At 39.5% G+C, this 19,190-nt stretch overlaps 1 protein-coding gene across 1 annotated transcript in view; it reads left to right on the top strand.

Annotated features, from left to right (window-relative positions):
* The first annotated feature begins 242 nt into the window (after positions 1-242).
* LOC135161750 (hemicentin-2) overlaps positions 243-19,190 on the top strand; it is a 177,195-nt gene continuing 158,247 nt past the window's right edge. Inside the window, exon 1 of the mRNA XM_064119610.1 lies at positions 243-1,231. Coding sequence (XP_063975680.1) covers positions 1,165-1,231 — 67 coding nt within the window. The 5' untranslated portion in view covers positions 243-1,164. The remainder of the gene's footprint in view (positions 1,232-19,190) is intronic.

The following is a 19,190-nucleotide window of genomic DNA, read 5'->3' as shown; positions in this document are numbered from 1 at the left end:
TTTCGACTCTTATGCGCAGCCCGTGGAAAACACTTCTCTCACTCTGGCTCACATCCTCACACGAATCCTCTGTATTTCCCTCTGAACTCGAGGCATGCGCAATCACAATTTCTCTCTCTCTCTCACTCATTATCCCAGAAACTCAGCTGTGATCTGTCTCACTTTGGTATGGGGTATCGTGAGCTGTTACGTAGCTTTACGTTCTCACTTAACCGTCGACTATCGAGGTAGCACCTTCGAGTACTCAAAGTTTTTTCCAGCAACTCAATTTGTCCCGATTTTGTTTATCCGTTTTGAGTCCACCTCGGCGGCTAACAACGCGCGGGGAATTAATGCTGGAGGGGGTGAGGCAGACGGGGTAACAGTGTCATCAGTTGTTCCCTGAATTTCTGATGAATTTTGGAGGGGGGTGAGGGAACATTGGGCGCTGATTGTCTCGAGTTTACTCACAGTCTTCTCGTTCTTGCGAGAGAGTGAGGAAGGGCTTCGGGGGATAAGGGAAAGCTGTGTTTTGGTGAATTGTACAGCTGTCGAAAATAGAACAGTGTGATTGTAACGGGATTCTAGGGGTGGGAGTGTAAACACAGAGGGTCGAGTCATTCACACCGTGCGGAATTGCTCTACATCCGCGTTTTCGTGTGGTCGCGTGCCGAACCTTTATCAGAAACAGAATCGTGACGTTTGCAAGTGTTTCGAGAACGTGATCGTTGAGCATTTTGATGTATGAACGGTATTAAATAGATATGTTACTGCTGTGAAATAAACGTGAGGGGTTTTGTGTGGTGATTAGTTTGTTTACGGATTTATTGAAAAGTTAGATGGATACAATGGTGCGGTTTTGGGCCGATGAGGCAATCCTGTGACCATTGAATATTGACGATTGTTTTTATTTTCAATTTGTCGCATCAGTTTTCCGTGATTCTCCAAGTCCGGCGGATGAACGTGATTATGAGCACGTGATTTGGTGCTATTCGGCGGTCTCATGCTACGATATATCTGATTGTGGAAGTAAGTGGCACGTGCAATCAGTTTGGGATAATATTTTAAGATGATGCGTTGGTAGAGACAGTGGATTATTTGAGTTCGATAGTGGTGAGAACAGCTATTTGTGTATCTCGTGTGTTGGTGAAATCGATACTTCGCTTGACACAGCTAGGTGTCATTATGAAGATGATTAATCGGGCGTTTTGGAGGATCTCGAGTTGGCCCTCGTTCCTCAGGCTTTTACTAGGTGAGTTCAATCCATTTGTTTGTGTATTATATCGCACGTGTTATTCCACTGCAATGTAAACATCATCAGTTTCATCTGGAAGGGTCCCAGATTCTGATGTTACATCTACGGGAAGATGTAATCAAGCTAATGTTCGAGGCTACACGTCTTGACATTTCAATAACTTTGAGTTTCAATACGAGGAAAATTGTCTTAAAAAATTCTACTGAAGAGAGTGGCAGCGCCCGATATTATCAAGGGCCAGACGTTAGTCAAGATTGAATTTCCTTGATGGTGAGACCATCCGATAGTCCCACCTTTACAAGGGTCAGATATGTCTTGAGGATGAAAATTCTTAAAGGGAGAAAGGTCAAACGTTCTTAAGACTGTCCTTTCGTCTCGGGGGAGGACGAAAAATGTAGAACAGTCGCGTCAATTTAACTGAACTTCTCTCTACCCTCGTCAGCATCCGTCAAAGATCGTCGTTACCTTCCTTCAATCCCTAATGAGCCTCACCTTATATTTACATGGCTTATTCGGAGAATTACGTCTTTGATTTTATTTGTGGTGAAGAGTTAATTGGGGTTGAGTTGCATATGGGGTATAAGCTGTGACACAGATTCCCGTATAACTAAGTATAGCCAGGGACAGTTTTACTTATCCACTTCGACTTCGATCGCTTCCGGTCAATTTCTTTGTGTACCCATGTGCACTCTTTTCCACCTCCACCTCCCGGGGCACTTTCTAAACTTCTGTTTTATCGTCCTCGTTACATCGTAATTCACTGCGCCTCAGATTCTATTGTCTCGCGGGACTGTACAGTTAAAAAAAATTGGGTATTTATTGTGATGTTGGGGAAAATGGCTGGCAGTCACGTTTTGCGACACACGCAGACAACAAAACTATCCTCGGAATTTCTCAGTCAATATTGAGGGGAAACTATTGGAATAGTTGATGAAATATTTATCACAACCAAACGATTATAATCCACCCTCATTGGGCTCAATCAAACAAAGTAATTTGTTGAATAAAATTCAGAATTTCGCTGATGAAAATGTGAGGTTCATTAAGAGTTTTATGATGCTGGAAAAAAATATCTCATTTTGTGGTATTTCGTGACTAAATTTGAATTATAATTGACGGCCTGATGCACTCAGTATGGAATAATTACGGATTTAAACGGGATAATGAACAATGTGGAGTAATCAAATAGTAAATTTTGGGGAGTTTCGAGGGGGCGTGTCGACCTTTGTGGCGACAAGGCAATCTACGATATTACAATCCGGATGATGATTATCTTGAGTGTTTTTTGGTAGGGGGTTGGCCACTTGCAAAGTCTCGTTGTAAAGTAAACTCAAAGAGAATCGCTGTCAGATATTCCAGGGGACCGAATAATTAATTGAGTTCTTGATTGAATCATCGCTTACGATAAGAATCGTGGAGGACTCAACGACTGTACAGTGAACTGTACAAACTGAAAAAGGATCGAGCTTCTTTGTTGAAAATACTTTATTCCTCTTTTTCTCCATTTCATCGAATGGATCTTTGGGAAAGAGGTGAATGGTGAATGAGGAAAATAATTTTACTCAACAGGTGAAGCACTGGTTCTTACCAGGACTAATTGATATTTCCTTGGGTGGAACTTTGGCCTCTTATACCACTCACGAAGCTCCTGGTCGTGCGTCGATTACATATGGATTACAGTTGGGGTACATGGGAAATTGTTGCCTGCTGAGATGATACCCCAGGGAGTATGAAGCCAGCAACTATCCAGAGAGCATTCTCTGCTTAGTCCAAATGTGCTTCTGTCTAGGATTTGACCTATGATCCATGAAATCCTATTCTGAAATTCCAGGGATTATACCCTGATCCGTTGGCAAACCTATCACTATTGACCACCTGGGAATCACCCGAATCCGCCGATCAATTAATTAAATTGACATTCGGTTCTGATGATTGAATGATGCAATTTGTCATTTATATCCTTATTCACCAGTCAACATTCTGAGTAGAATGATCATCCAGCTTTAATTTTTTTTACTCTCCAGTTAAACTCAAAAAAATTACGTCAAAGCAAAATCTTTAATTTGGTATTTTTCTCCTTATTTCTTCCCAACGATTGTTCAGTTGAGTTGAGGGAACAAAACTTTTTCAAAACCAAAGTTCATTAAAACTTCTCGCCCAACTTCAAACTCTTATCTCTCTGGGTCATACCATGATAAACTGAATCTCGAAACAATAAATATTTACAGCAATTTGAGGGACAATTACGTGAAGGTGAGGTTCCCTGGATCAAAGGATTTTAATTCATTAACTTGTTACGAGGGTTTGTTGCATTTTGATAGCAAATTGAGTATATTTTCAGTCGATTGCAACTACCCCATGACTTGACTTCAGTAAAGTTTCTTAGGGGCTTTCATTATTGAACTTGAAAGCGGTGTATCACAGGCAGAAAATGAATCCACTCAATTCTGTATCGAATAATTGAATGACGAATGTTAATTATCCGCATTATCGATTTGCCCTGTCCACGGAGATAATTTACCATTTACCCTGTGAAATAACGAATTTAGATTCAATTAAACCCTGCGGTATTCGTGATTATTTTGATAGTATTTTAATATTCGCGACTTTGTTCCCTAATTCGTTCAGTTTAATGGAACCCCGTCAATTATATGGAATGAATAATGCATTATTTGAAACTGAATTTTCTACTGAATTTATTTGACTGATTTATTTAACCCAAAGGCCGGATTGGTCCATTTCGATTAATTACTCCTCTTCGACATTGAAGCAACGATGCATTCAGTCTGATTTAGACAGAATACTGGAATTTCATATTTCGCTTATAATCCAATACAATTTCGCATCATTGAATAGTTACAATGAGAACATGAATAATCCGAAGTAAACCACATGAAATGTTTCATTAATTATTTAATCAGGACCATAGATCCTAAATTCTCCTGGTCTCTATTAACTTGTACCAAATAATATTCTAATAAACTATCATTCAAACTTCTCTTCATTCTTCTTCATATTCCATTCGTTAAAAAATCAAAAGAAACAATATTGTCAGTATAACTGTTTAACGATAAAATCACAGCGATCTATTTTTCCATCATCAACGAAATGCTCCGTCTGCCACTGGAAATCTGGAAAACGATAGTGGTCACGGTTCGCTGGTTCATCGGAATGAAATCGAAAAAAATGGAAATGGAATTGGACAGTAGCCAAGAGCACGATGGTGCGATGGTATACACAAAGAATAAAAGCAAAACCATTAGGAGGAAAAAAGAAGAATTATCCTGTATAAAGTTCACAAAATTTTGCAACAATTCTCCCCATCCAACATTCTCCCCCCCCCCCTTCCCTCACCAACTTCTATCGAATAAATGGTACATCCTATGCAATGCCTGACTTGTGTGCAAGTTTGCTCTTCGTTATATTCGACACAAGCCGAGACGAAAAGCCAAATTGCTTCCAAAAGCAAACGTTCCATTGGTAAATGTCGTCAACTGGCTCATCGATTCGTACCAAAAGTATTGAACATCTTACACTGATATTGGCACCGATCTGTATGCTGTGCCAAACGACCTACCACTGCACAATAAAATTGAATTTTATTTCTTTGTACAGAAGATAAGAGTTTTGGTATTTATTTTACAACAGCAACTCGGTGTATGGGCCTTTTTAAATTTCACTTGAAGTCTTTATGGTATCCGGAATTTCTTCACATGTAGATTGTGGCTTATTGAAATTTCTAACGCAACCGTGACAGCAACCTTGTAAATATTTAAACTCCTGCTTTTACTATTTTCAACCATGGAATATCTTAATTGATCTGAGGAAAAAAATTGATAAGGCGGGGAGGGCTATTTCTAACGTCACGATAACATCTGTATTTTTTATTCTGTCGTCGAATCATTAGCACGCGAGAGTGAATGGCTTTTTGTAGAAGTTAAATAATCGTTAGGGTGAAACGAATTCAATTTTAATCTCTTGGAAAATTCTCGGTTAATTTACGACTTTGTTTATTCCCGATGTTATTTTGACCGTTAAGCTGACGATTGGGTGATAGCACATCATGAGGTTGAATTATAACATTGCACAGGTTATTTACATATCATGAGGTGACTTTTATTTTTATGAGTTATGAAAAAAACAAGGGAAATTCAAACAGAAAGAGAACGATAATATGATGTTATGGCTGAGTTTTTTTTTTTGATGAAAGGAAAAAATTATTAGATTGACCTTAATTTCATTTTAATTCCCAGGGAAATCTGGGAAGAATTGATATTTTTTTAACTACAATCTTATCTCGAATATTAAATTAAAAATTCGGTGATAAGAAAACTTTTTGATGGGTTTGAAGGAGATATTTCACTGAAATTTTCAGATCTCCTATTCATATCTCCGCAATCATTAAAGTGATCGTCTGATTTGTTAGAAATTTCTCATCCTTTTACGGTTACGTTTTGTCCGCAAGAGTTTTGACACACGACGGATTAAAATGTGCTATTTACCGAGCGCTCCTGGCGTAAGCATTCGTGCTAACAATCAACTGCTATTAACAAATAATGCGAAAAAATATACTAGACGTCTGGCTTGACTAATTTACAGTCAGACAGTTCATTGGAATTAACAAAAAAAAAAGGCGAAACTTCTGTAGTGGAGCTTTACATACTAATTGCTCTGACCCGGTGAACTTTCGAGATGTACTGGCCCAAGGACTGCAGGTGGGTGGTGGCGAGTCAGCGGTGGGTGGAGATGAAAGAAGGGCGAAGGGGTGGGCGAAGGGGTTAAAAGCACAGTAGCGCGAGGTGGTTCTGAAAAAGAGAGCAGGAAAACGAAGACTGGCGACTGGTCTCCAGAGTATTAAAGCAATTTAAGAGATCGTGCTGGCGTACAGAGACTTTATACCCATACGTGGTTGGAAGATAAAAAAACCAAAACATTAGGGTTGGAAAAAAAACAAATTTTACAGAACTAAATTAAACTTGCAAAAAGGTTGAAATAATTTCGTTGTGGGAATGAAAAATGGAGTGGTAATATCAAAGCATTCAAAGTTTTTTCTGTCTATTTTTTTTCAATCGCAGCCGGTTAACATTTTAATTGAAAAATTCTTCAACTTCGGGGAGGAAAAAAAAACACGGGAGTTTTGTCTGTGAAAAAATTTCGGAGCGAGTAGAATCTCAAAGGATGAGAATTACCACAAATAGGAAAGGAAATAGCCAGAAATGTTTTGAGATTAATTGGAGTGTAGTATATTTGGTGATCTGCAGTAGACTTACGATAATGGAATTTTATTGATGAGGTATTTGCCTTGATTGCCCTTATTTTTGGGTATTTAGGGTTAGAGTAGAATTAACACCAAGATTGGATGAACAACGAATTTTGAATTTGACACGAAATTCGAAAAATCCATCAGCCCTAGAATACCTTGAATCAGATTGAATTCTATCGACGAGAGGGACAATTGGACATGGAAAGAAAACGATAAGATTTTATGCCGCACAAAACTATTGATACGATTGGAAACAGTCGTCTACGGGCCGAAACGAGGCAGTTTCAATGGTGGAACACGATTTGGTCGTTCAATGGATGGACGTGCCAAATCGTGGACAAGGGAGGGAGAGACAGTGAAAATGTTGCACCTGCAGCAATCGTATTTACTAGATGACATGGAAAATCAGTATCGTTTTACAGCAAATGTGGTAATTTAATTGTCCCGGACTCTCCCCCTTTCTGCCCCGTATCTCTTTACTCCCAATGAAAACGTGGATAATATCCAGTTAAATTGACAGTTATATTCAGTTGAGGGTTTGTGTCACTGTGGCATTAACGAAAAGCCCCGATATCACAGTTGGTTTGCTGCAACTAATGCAATTATTACCGAAAATTCATTATTATGATTTGGAGAATGACGCTGGTTGGAATAGCGGTTGGAGTGATTGTGATAACGAGAATCGAATAATTGGAGAATTTGCAAATTGTGCGAATATGTTGTTGAGGCAGAAACAAAACCTGGGGCACGAGTGAGTGAACCATTTCTTGACGATTACGTCCGAGATTAGGTCCTTTTGGTCCCTCTGGGAGGTTCCTGGGGGGAATTGGCTGAAATCGGCCCATAACGGAGTCAGTAAATTACATTCAAAGGACGTTCTGGATTACAGCGTAGAAAATTATCGGCAAATTAATTTTAAATTTCCCGATGATTGTCAGATAATTCTGTTAATTATCAACTTTCAGAAAATAATTCGAATAAACTGAAGGGTTGTTATCGTTTTTTTCAGCGACTCGAACGCTCTGAATAACCAAATTCTTTAGAATTTGGGAGAATAAATCCAAAATGGTCTGCTACGGCACACGGAATGAAATTTTGGATAAATTTGTGACCTCGAGAGTGGGAAACGTGGGACGAAATGACTATCAACCCCTTTTTAGGTGAAATTTTTACCTAAAATTACGTTCCGTGCAGAAATATTTGAAAGCTGTTAGAAAGCCTATACGCAAATGAGCCATTTTCCCACAATTACATAAGAAATTACGTTCTCCATGTTCCTCTCAAAAGATCCTCATGAGACCTGGGGATGGAATCGGTACAGAGGAGTCAGTGAATCCCCACAAGGGAAAGTAGAAAGGTGGCAGTGCCATTCCGATAAGCCTCCGGCTTCCGACTGTACGAAGAACGAGGAAGGAACAAGTCCGAACGGTTATTGGCCTCGTAGGAATAGCATCGGTGGTAGTTACGATGAAATATCAGGACACCTCTCGATGTGTGGCTACAAGCGTATCGACGAAGAAGGGAGTACGCCGACACAAACGTGGAAAAGATGTCGAGGGGGTGATAAAAAAAAATAAAAGGACTTTCCTGGACAATTGTGCAGCGTCAGAGGTTTCTCCCGGGGATGGACAAAAAAAAGGGGTGGTACAGGGGGTGGATGAAGGTGTCTTTTATTATTTTCACTATCTTTTATCCACGACTGCACTCTTCCATCCGTATACTTTGCCAATCGAGACAGGGATTTTTGGTTTATGCTTGAATTTTCATTCTCCTAAAAGCATTTCAGTAAATTTCCGCTGAATATCTCATACGTCTTTACTTCAAATATTTATGACCCGATTTTTTGAGGAGTTAATCAGATTGATTTGCGAAAAAACATTGGCTTTTGGGTGGATGTGAATCAGTGGTGATTTGACATTTGATTTATTCACTGAAGAGAATTCATTACGGCAGGTTTTTTTCCTTCCGAAATTGATTCAGTTGATTAATAACGAGATAAATTATCGCAATAATTATGATAAAAAAATCCCCTTCGTGGAGGTTTCCTTTGGATGAAAATATATATTCTCAAATCTATGTTCGGGGACGCCACTATTTATTTCACATATTGATGCGTAGGTTTTTCAGGAGTTAATCATGTTGATTTGTGGGTAACCTAATTGGCATTTCCATCAGCACCAAAAGTTTCATTTATGCCTGTAGAGATCCGGCCAATTTACCAGTGAATTTATCTATTCAATTGACTTAACTATGCAGCGCCAATTTATTTGATGCAGGCGTGGAATTTGATTGATTCGATTTTAAAAATTTAGCCGAAATTTTTAATATATCTGTCTGAGTGATTATTCGCCAGTAGATTATTGGTTATTCACATTTTAAAATTTTCACGGCTTGAATGAAACTAATTTAATCATTGCCCGTGGCGGTTTTGCGGGACCATCTAGAATTGAAATAGTTGCAGTTGGGGGTGGCCAGGAGGGACGGGAGAGGGGGGGAGGCATTCTCGTGGCTGGTGAAATGGCTGGGTTCGCCTCCTTCAGAGACAGGGAAACTGCAAGAGGGATTGGCGGGATGCCCGAATAATTCGAGGATTTCCAACTTTCCGCGAGATTAATGAGGACCATCGATCGAATCCAAATGCCCTACCCACAGTCTCTGCCCCTTTCCCTCTTTCACCCTTAACACGGAAGGAAAACGTGAATGGCTCGAAGATCGATCGACTGCGCACATTGGATGGAAAACCGGAATTGAACCCCCTACCTTCACTCCAGAGATGGGGTGAATTTTTATTCGTTTTTCTTGGGACGATGTATCAAACAAATTGCCCGGATTCTATACAATATTAACTTTCATGGGATTCCCTTTGAACTGTTTTTCAGGGAGTTTTTTACATGGGATAAGTCCGGGGGAGATGGACATCGGGTGGAAAATCGCGATTTTAATCGTCAAATTTTTTTATCTGTTCGTTCATAAGATAAAAAACCGGGAAAACTCAATTATTATATATTTGACATTGCAATACCATTCTAATGAAAATCCAATGGATTTTGTAATTAAAAAGTGAAACCTCGGAAAGCGCAATTAAACAATTAGAGACCTAGGAAAGATAATTAGAAAGTCACGTAAATATACATTTAATTTGGAATCAACACTTTATTCTTTCGAAATTTAAGTTTATTTATTATCGTTAAAGAAAGCACTAAAACTCCTGAAGCCTCCATCCACCGATGGTACCCTATTCCATTCTTTTTATCAACGATATCAACATCAAATTGACTCCGCGGCATATTGATCCGTTCCGAAATATGACATTATTGTCTATCAAGTCTACGACGGAATTTACCAGGTCACCGTCTCAACGTCGTCATGCTTCTGTCTCTACCTCTTTACTTCCAACCGAATCGTTCGACTCACCACTACCATCTCAACCCTCCCCCTAGACTTTCAGGTTCTTTGTGCAAACAACTGTGCAATCTTTCTCCCGAGTATTTGCCTCACTACGGTCAACACACGCCAGTCCAGGTAAAATCACGTGACAAGATGGTCTTATTCGAGTTGTCGGTGTACATTCCTGGAATGAGAATGCCGATATTGATGATGTACGAGAAATCTAGTCATGCAGGCTGGCATATTGGCTGAAATTACTGGGGTTATAAATACTTGGCCGACTATTTATAGTGATTTCTACTGGAACGAAACTCGAATTTGGACTGAATCATTAAAGAGACCTCAAAATTATTCCCCTCGACGAAGAGAAATTGTTTACGTTAACTGAGAGTAAAATGTAAAATATAATTAGTCAGCTTGCAAGCACAATGGACTTTGTGCTTGTTTGTGTAACAACGTGATTTTCTCATTTTGAGAATACTTCCTCTCAATTATTTCGTCTCAGCCATTGCTTGGTGTATTCACCATGTTCTTGGATGGTACAGAACCAGTGGAGAAAAGATTTTTTGATCATTTGCCAGAAAGCACAGAATTAATAATCATAATTTGCACACCAACAGTAGAATCTCCGAAAGGAAAATGAAATCATACCGAGTCTTGTGATACAACTGTATGAGCTCATTTCGCAGTCCAATTTGCCCGCTATTTGCACTATTTGCTCACCCTGTCTTCGGTTACCTCGGGTGGAGGGTGAGGGTGATGGTATAGTCACCCGTTGTGCATGCAACCGGCGCGTCTTTGCAGGATTGCCCGGAAAACCAGGATACCAAGCCAATTGAGAGGCAGGTGATTTCATAAACAAACAAATACTGCATGAAATCTCGGAAGCTCAAAAAAAATACCGATGAGATTGGAGAGAGCGGGGGATTAATGAATAAGAAGTTTCTTCGGGAAATGATGGGAAAATTAATGATCTCGGGGAAGATAATGAGGAAAAAGTCCATTCAAAAGATCCTTATTGATAATCAAGTGGAATTATTCACAATATTTTCAATGAAGTAATCGCGAGACGTCAATGTACATTTACTACTCGACCTCATTAATTAATTCTTCATTTTAAAAATACAATGGCCGAGAATATTGATTATATTATTCTCTATTTGAAGAGTGAAGATAGTTGAATTAGTTATTCCTGAAGATAGTACTTCATTCGCGGATTAATTTAATTGATTTAATTGTGAAGTGGATTTTTCTGCAGTGAAATCAATTATTTCGCGAAGATTCGGCCAAATATTTTCGAATAATATTCCAAAAACACATTTTTTTTCACGAGTTAATATTGTATCGGAAGATTTGTCACCCACTGCATTGGAATAATAATTTTTCAAATACCCAGATGATATTTTCCCTCGGGAATCGATATGGCCCGACAAAACTGCGGATATATAAGGAAGTTAGATTGACAAATGCAAAATAGATCATGTACATACTTTGTAAGTCTATACGAGCTCGTTGACTCTCGAGTTCCATTCGAAAATCGAGTCCTGCTTTCATAAGCTGAACACGCAGTGCAATTCTAAGCGGCATCCACCGCTCCAGCCTCGGTTTCCGTGTCTTTTACTCGTCTCTTTCATTTTCTCTCTACTTTTTCCCCAACTCCCACTATTCTTTTTTTTTTTTCACTTCTCCCGAACTTGCCTCATACCTACCGAATACATTGGCGGTTCACTCACTTGCAAAAAGAACGGTGGGGGGATGAAGGGGGTTACGGAATCCACACGAAAATCCCCGGAATCGTATTCCTCAGCCTTTCTACAAATGCAACTCTTGCGCTCACTTGCTCCCACCGGCATTTGTCGGCAACTCGAAATGTCAAGTGACGACTTTTCGACCCTCTTGAATTTCAGATACGTGTTTACATGGAATAGAAACAAAGTGGTGTTATCGTATGGAAAGCATAAATTTCATGGGAATTTTTTCGCCATTGAATAGGGGAAAAATCAATTGATATTTTACTGCTTTTTTATGAGGAGAATATTCTGGTGATATATTTATCAATAAGAGAATATATTTTATGAAGTTTTCAATGTCGGATCATGGAACACACACAGAGAGAAATATTCCGGAAAAATTACGATTTTATTCACGTAATCCACGATGAGAAATCATTTTGCTGATCAAATCGCAGAATTTACGGCTCAAATTTTTTAACGTCCCATTTTAAAATGTCCCAGAACCACTTTTTTCAACTCACTCATTCGCAAATAACAAAATCATTACAAATGTTAATACTCTGGGTGGGGGACAGGGTAAAAAGGGTTCATAATGGCATCATGAATTAGCCAATCAAAGGGTAAAATTCTACTATTCAAAATAAAAATATTCATCACAATGAGTAGCATTAATGTATGGGATAAAATACAGACAATTAGTAACCAGTGTGTACAAATTGGTAAAATGCATCGTGGTCCAAAAGCACCACTGAGGCGCTTGTTAATCCAATAAATTAAATAGCCATTCGTATTTCACTCCACGTGCAATCCCCTACCCACCACCACCACCACCGAACTCAGCCTTGGTTTCTGACACGTTTTGTTGTACGCCTATGGTCGTATTTGTACACATTTAACGTTTTCATGTACATACTGGCACTTCAGATCCACAGTAGTTTTGCATTTTGACAACTGGCCGTTATACCTTTGAAACACGAGGTAGCGTGTGGCCGGTACATTAATTCTCGCCCTCCAACATCACCCTGACGGCCATACACGTTATTAAGAGTGTGAAATCAATAATAATTGTGTTTGCACTAGAATGTGAGGTCTATTGAATTCTCATCGTTCCTTTCCGCGTAAAAAAATTGTTTGTGGATGATCTTTGCGGAAATTTGCTAAAAAAAGTCAATAACCTGTCAATTTCAAATTAATAACATTTCCACGTTCCAATGAATTTTGCTATTATGGCTGTTGGTATTATTGGCCGAGACGACATTCTCATTTCTCAATTTAGAATGAAGTGGGCCGGTCTTCGGGGTGAAATACAACTTCCGCCCTTTGTCATTATCAATTCGATGGTAGAGGGAAGCGAATAGAATTTCCAATCTGTTCTCCTCGAATTCCTCGCCATTATCAACACGACACGTTACAGGTGAATTTCAAAGCAGATGAAATACGTGAATTCGACTGGATCCCTGATTTCTATGGCACATGATATGTGCAGTGTGAAACTGGATCGTGCCGAAAATTCGAAGAATATTATCGAATGGTGTTGCAGAAGGGCGTACCAGTGACTCCATATCTCGCTGTCCAATCGGGGTAGAAACTTTTCAAGCCATTGATGCGAAAACTCTCGAGAAAAATTCACATTACTTCGAGATCAAATGCAACAGGAAGACGGAATGTTTGATGTATTTTCATGTGGCCATCAGTGTCGAGCACAGATGAAAATATATATGAAAAGATATTTGTTTCTGTTCGCCCGTGAAATCCACGTCTCATCAAAGATTCGAGGGTTCAGTAAATGAGCTTTCCAATATTATGTGCTAAAAACCCTAAGGAAAAATTACAAGGGACAATTTGTTTGATATTTCTTGATTTTCTTCACTACAATTTATTTTGAAAAATTCCTTTATCAGCTTCAACAACTGCTTTTTCCTCCGAGACCATGGAAAAAAATTCTCGGTGAAGGGAACATGAAGAATTCTGTGCAAACAATCGCCTAGAACGTATTTTCTCGTAAAAAAGCGTGTCACTTCATGGAAAATTGCTGTTGGAAAGCCATTTGTAGATAAGGGACTATGAGAATATAAAAATTATACCCTTTATCGAGGCTGATAAAAAAAAATTTGAATGATTGATGGTTATTCAACAAGTCATTCTGATGAAACACGCGATCGCTCGTGCGATATTTTCCGTCTGTTTGTTGGCTCACAGAGGTGCAAAGGTAGATCTTAATGCTCGTGGACAACCAGTTACCGCTAATGAACGTATATTGAATTTAGGGAGAGTGAAATTCAGCTGAATTCACGAATGTACGTGACGCGTGCCTGGATAAAAAGGGAAAAGGTGACAGTTGTGTGAGAGTGTGCACCAGTTTCAAGGTGCGAGATTGAAAACCCGAGGCTTTTGTCACGTTTCCTCAGTATTCTAACATTTTGTACCGTCACGCGTTCGCCAAATTAAAGCAATTACGCTGGTGAAATGCATTCAAAGTGGGGGGAAAACTTGAGTGATTCGGTGCACCCGGAAAAATAATTTATTTGAATGTAGAAAAAGTGAATTTAGATTGAATTATTTTCTTGGGGAAATAATTGTTAAATATTAATGCATGGAAGAACTGGAGTCTGAATTATTTATACAATAGCCGTTTATTATTTAAATTTTAGGCGGCTCTTATTGAAAGAAGGGAAATAATTCATTGCTATCGACAAAGAGATAATTCACATCTAATTAGGCGGTGATAAAAATAATTGTTAAATGTTGATGGATGGAGGGAATAAATCATGGATTATTGACATGATCATCATTTATTTGAAATTCCCTCTTGTCTCTTCAGGCTTTCAGACTCATTATTCTCCTACGCTTGCATGCAGTCGTGAATTCTCGACATTTGTCGAAACGTGAAATTGAATACGTCAACTTTTCAACGGAATAACGTTTCATATTACGGTCGATGAAATACTTTCATGAAAATTAACCAAAATGTCAATTTGGTGGGGTATTTCGGGAAGTAGCATTTGCACATATTAGGGTCTGTGTGGATTATTTTTGGGCAATTATTGAATTTTCACGGTTTATCGTGATTAAAACGTAATTCAATTCCATCTTGAGGGTATACATATGACCGTTTTTGACGCGAGCAAATCCTACAAAAAGGTGTTGAGTACATGTATTCTCAGAGTGAAATTCGAGATTACTTTGGAAAATGGAAAATGGGGAGCCATCAATCACAGAATAGTTTCGTAGAGTGCAATTGAAAAACGTTCGTATTTCAGTAAATTTAATTTAATTGTGAGACCTCGTTTCATTCGCATTAAAAGAATATCAATTTTCTAAATCAAATTTGCCTAAAACTATTACAAATCATCAAACTTTCCTATCGAAATCGCTAGTTTTTCGCAGCCCTGGCAATAGTCCAAGTGTCAAATTGTCATTACAAAATTCGTCAAAAGCTCCACTCAATAAAGCCGCACTCGCAATCGGGTTGGACCCTCAAACGTATGTAAACGCTTCAGAACGTCTAGTGGGCACGCAGTGGTAGGAACTACGACGAACAAACACGATTCACTGAAATCGTATTTATACAGGTGCAACTAGTCCATCAGCCGTGGTGTCGCATAGTGCACACAAAAAGGACAACTACCCGAATCCGAAAAAAAAATAAATAAAATTTTCCGATTTTTCGTACCCTCTCCACATCTCTTTTCATGCTCTCTCATTCATTCCCGGGTGAAGCTCGTATGTTTGGGTAAGCTGCAGTGGAGAACATTTTATTGCACTCTTTCAGCACATATACCCTGGGGCAAAAATTATTTACTCCCGCCTGATGTATGAATCTCCTCCTCCCAGGAAAACTTTGATGTGTCTGGCGAATAAACTACTTCTCTCTTGCACCTATGATTCCATTCGCTTTTTAACAACAGAGTCGCCCCCTTAATTACTGGCTCTCGTAAAATTCTCCACCGTTATTAGTGCAATTTCCACGGAATTACTGGGGCATACAGGGTGGCGTGAATTTTCCACGAAAAAAACTTCAAGTTTAAACTGAAATAGAGACCATATTAAAGTGATAATTGTTGAAAATTCTTCAGTGCCTCTCGAAAATATAATTTTCACGAAAGGAAAATGGAGAGCTGATGGAAATTAACACGAACGTCGGATGAAATTTCAAATTAAACTTATCAACTTCTGATTCGTCTACAGAGATAGAAATTTAACAAATTTGACAATTTTCTATCACTGACTCATCATCAATATTTTCCCCATTATTCTGTACAGCCCAATCCAGGGCGCTGGAACTCCTCACCCGGAATTTACAAAAAAAAAAACTAGCCCTAACATCAAACCACCAATTGTTTAAATAACCATGGCCTCCAGGGCTGGCATTTTGCCAAACCTCGGGGAATAAAAAAAATGGAAAAATGACAAGAGTTCAAGTGTAAGTTCGCCAGGAGTCGGGATAACGAGGGACAGGATGAAAGGAGTCCACAGTCCCTATAACCCTTCAGTTCGTCTGGATACCACTTCTAGTCGGTGTTTAAGGGTCTCAGACATCGTGTTTAAAGTCGATAGTACAGTATTTTCCACCAAGGAAACCGAGGACACTCCACCAGCTGGAAACTGCCCACTGTTTATGTATGAACGATGTAGAATGACTGGGCAAAACCCTTCTCACAGCCACTGAATGTATATACGAATGTGTTTTACACATGTAGGTTTGAATTTATGTGAAATTTGCCACCCAGTCGCTGGTAAATATCCACGTTGAAACCGCACGCCATTACGTCTTCCGTGTTCTCTCCCAGCTTGTGCTTCCTGGTTAATGCATTTTAGACGGCTGGAAGCACCGCGCTAACCCCACCCTCTTCTCAATCCCTCCTCACCTCACCCCCTCCCCTTCATCCCTCCACCAAACACTCGCGCCATACTGTGTATGTTAGTACTCTATGGTTGTACGAATTTATGAACTTTCTTCGGGCCTCTTTTGCACTTACCATCCCGCTCCTGTGTACGTACTCGACTGTATTTGTAGGCAACGGGGGTTGAAAACTCATTGTTCATGGAGAGAGGGGCGGGAGTAGGTTTGATGGTTTAATGGAATTCGGGGGAAACTCTCGACTGGAGGAGTCTTTTCCACTAGCATTTGTTGACCTGCTGTGAGGGACTGTAACTCGTAAAAATGGATTCTCAACTGAGGGGTGACATTTGGACTATCTGAGGGTTCTTGCCATTGATGTTTATGTTTTTTGGTACTGATGGATTCACTCATTTTTGGAATATTTAGGGGGAGGGGGTGCAATTTTCAACTCCATGTGATAGGGTAAATTGGGGGAAAAAATCAGCAAAAATTCTTGGGGAGGAGCGATATTTGAAATTCTCGGGGTGAACTATAAATATTCTCATTTGTTGTTATTAAATTTTTATTTTGACATCATGAAATTATTTAATGATTTTTTACGTAATTTTTAAATGACTCCTTCTTGGTATGTGATTAATGTGTCATGAGAATTAATGCTCTATTTCATTCGGAGAATTCAATTTACGGACATTTTTATCAAATATCGATGAGTTTAATATTTTAATGGTGCATCAGTAATCGTTCTAACGCTGCTCCCATTTTTCTCCTTTGTTTCAGGTGAGTGTCGTTCACATGAAAACTATACCACAATCTGGGGCAAGTCATTTAGGTTTAATGCATATGGCTGAGTCAGATATCCGGCGCGGTGAGTGTATCTCTCTCTCTCTCGTTTTTGTTAAAAATTGAATTTCGAGGGGTGGTACGCGTAAAATGGAAATGGGTCAAATTAAATCCGTCATTAGTTCGTTCGAGTATTTTGTTTTTATCGTTGGAACTCGGGGGATTTATCGCTTTGAATTCTCCCTCCAGCGAGGAACTTTAATTCGTTCGATGGAGGATTCGGGGTGGTCTTTTACTTCTCATTTATTTCGAATCTAAGCAGGGAATCGCAGGAGCAGAGGGGTGGGGGGAGGTGGGTGGAGCAAACAAGGCCAAAGAGAAGTTTAGGGTGCCAGCGATGCGTTGGGGTAGGTCAAACCCTCCGGGAGAATTGAATCAACAACTTTCTGGCATTTTTCATGTTTCATGCATCGACTGCAGGAGAACAGATGCAACAATTTTCATTTTACATATCTGAATTATTCGAATGATAAATTCATACTGTGAATTTACGAATAAAAAATTCAATTTACTACTGAACCAACATTTTCCCGCTATCAAATCTAAATATTCTCCGTGTCCTACATACCGACACTCCTATCCAATATCATCACTATCAAGCCACAACGATATCTTCGTGTATGACTGAACGTTCAATCCCATTAGGTGATATCGGCAATCAGCGGGATCTGCCTCGGCAAAAACCTTCCGGCAGAGATACCAAAATAATTCGTTGGTTTGGCAAAACTAGACTGCTCACACACTTGTGTCCACCCCCCTCCCCCCTCCCCCCTGATCCTCGTCACTGCGTGACATGTGACACGGATTTACTGGAAAAATGCGGCCATCGGAATCAGCCTGACGAGCGAAAAAAGCTGCCCCAGAAAAAAGAAGGGGCGCGAGAGGGAGTGGAACTGGTGGGAAAAAAAAAAATTTCCATGGGGGGACCGACAAAAAAAAAGCGCAGATCTCGAGGGGTAGAAAGTGCCTCAATCTCTCCGACATGTGCGATAGACGAGTTTGCGCGCGTATACTTGTGTATGTATATTTGTATGTGTATGTGTGGATGTGTGCAACGAGGGAAAACGGTATGTCTCTAATGCCTCAGTGCGAAACACAAACCGGTGAGTTGCGTCGTCTGTACTCCAACGTCAATCTCGCTTTGAATGTGAATTTATGGACAACGATGCATTACGTAAATTGTGAACGATGTGAACGATAGAGAGGCTCTAGTTACGGCGCCACTCGTATTCCATTGTTCCAGGCGTCACATGAATTGCCAACGAAATTACGAGCAGAGCTGCCAACCGGGAAAGACAGAGAGATCAGGTTAAATCACTTTGAATTGAGATCGGTGTAATTTTTGGCACCGATTGATGATTGAGGAGACGTTGGATTTTGGGGAGAAATAAAAATATCTCCATTTGGGGATGAGTCGGCCTTGTGAATGATTACTGAGATGATGACGAGATAACGTTGGGAATCACTCATTTAGGGAATTGAAACGTTCGTTCTCTTTTCCAAAATGATCGTGTCCGCAAATAGAAGATATTTTCAATAAATAGCTCTGTTGGATTTCAGAGATGTGTAAACGTCATCAAATGATTATTCAGGATCTTTTTTTAGAGGTGATCACGGCCTCGGGTGATCAGACTCATTTATGTCTAATGTACAGAATTAATACGTCCTGGAGAAACTAGTTCTTACAGCGCACTCGATTTTGCAAATGATGGCTGACACGATTACGACATCACGCACACGTAAAATACGTAATCAAAAAGTCCACTCGCATTTCTTTGATGGCAAATTGAATCGAATTACTCGTTGAATACTTTCGTTTTCTCACTTGCTGAATGTTTAATGTTACGAGGGTGAACCCTTTATTCCCCCAGTCCCTCAAATATACATCAA

Source organism: Diachasmimorpha longicaudata, chromosome 4 (assembly GCF_034640455.1).
Source record: "Diachasmimorpha longicaudata isolate KC_UGA_2023 chromosome 4, iyDiaLong2, whole genome shotgun sequence".
Classification (NCBI taxonomy): Eukaryota; Metazoa; Arthropoda; class Insecta; order Hymenoptera; family Braconidae; genus Diachasmimorpha; species Diachasmimorpha longicaudata.
This window is presented reverse-complemented; position numbering and strand designations above follow the sequence as displayed.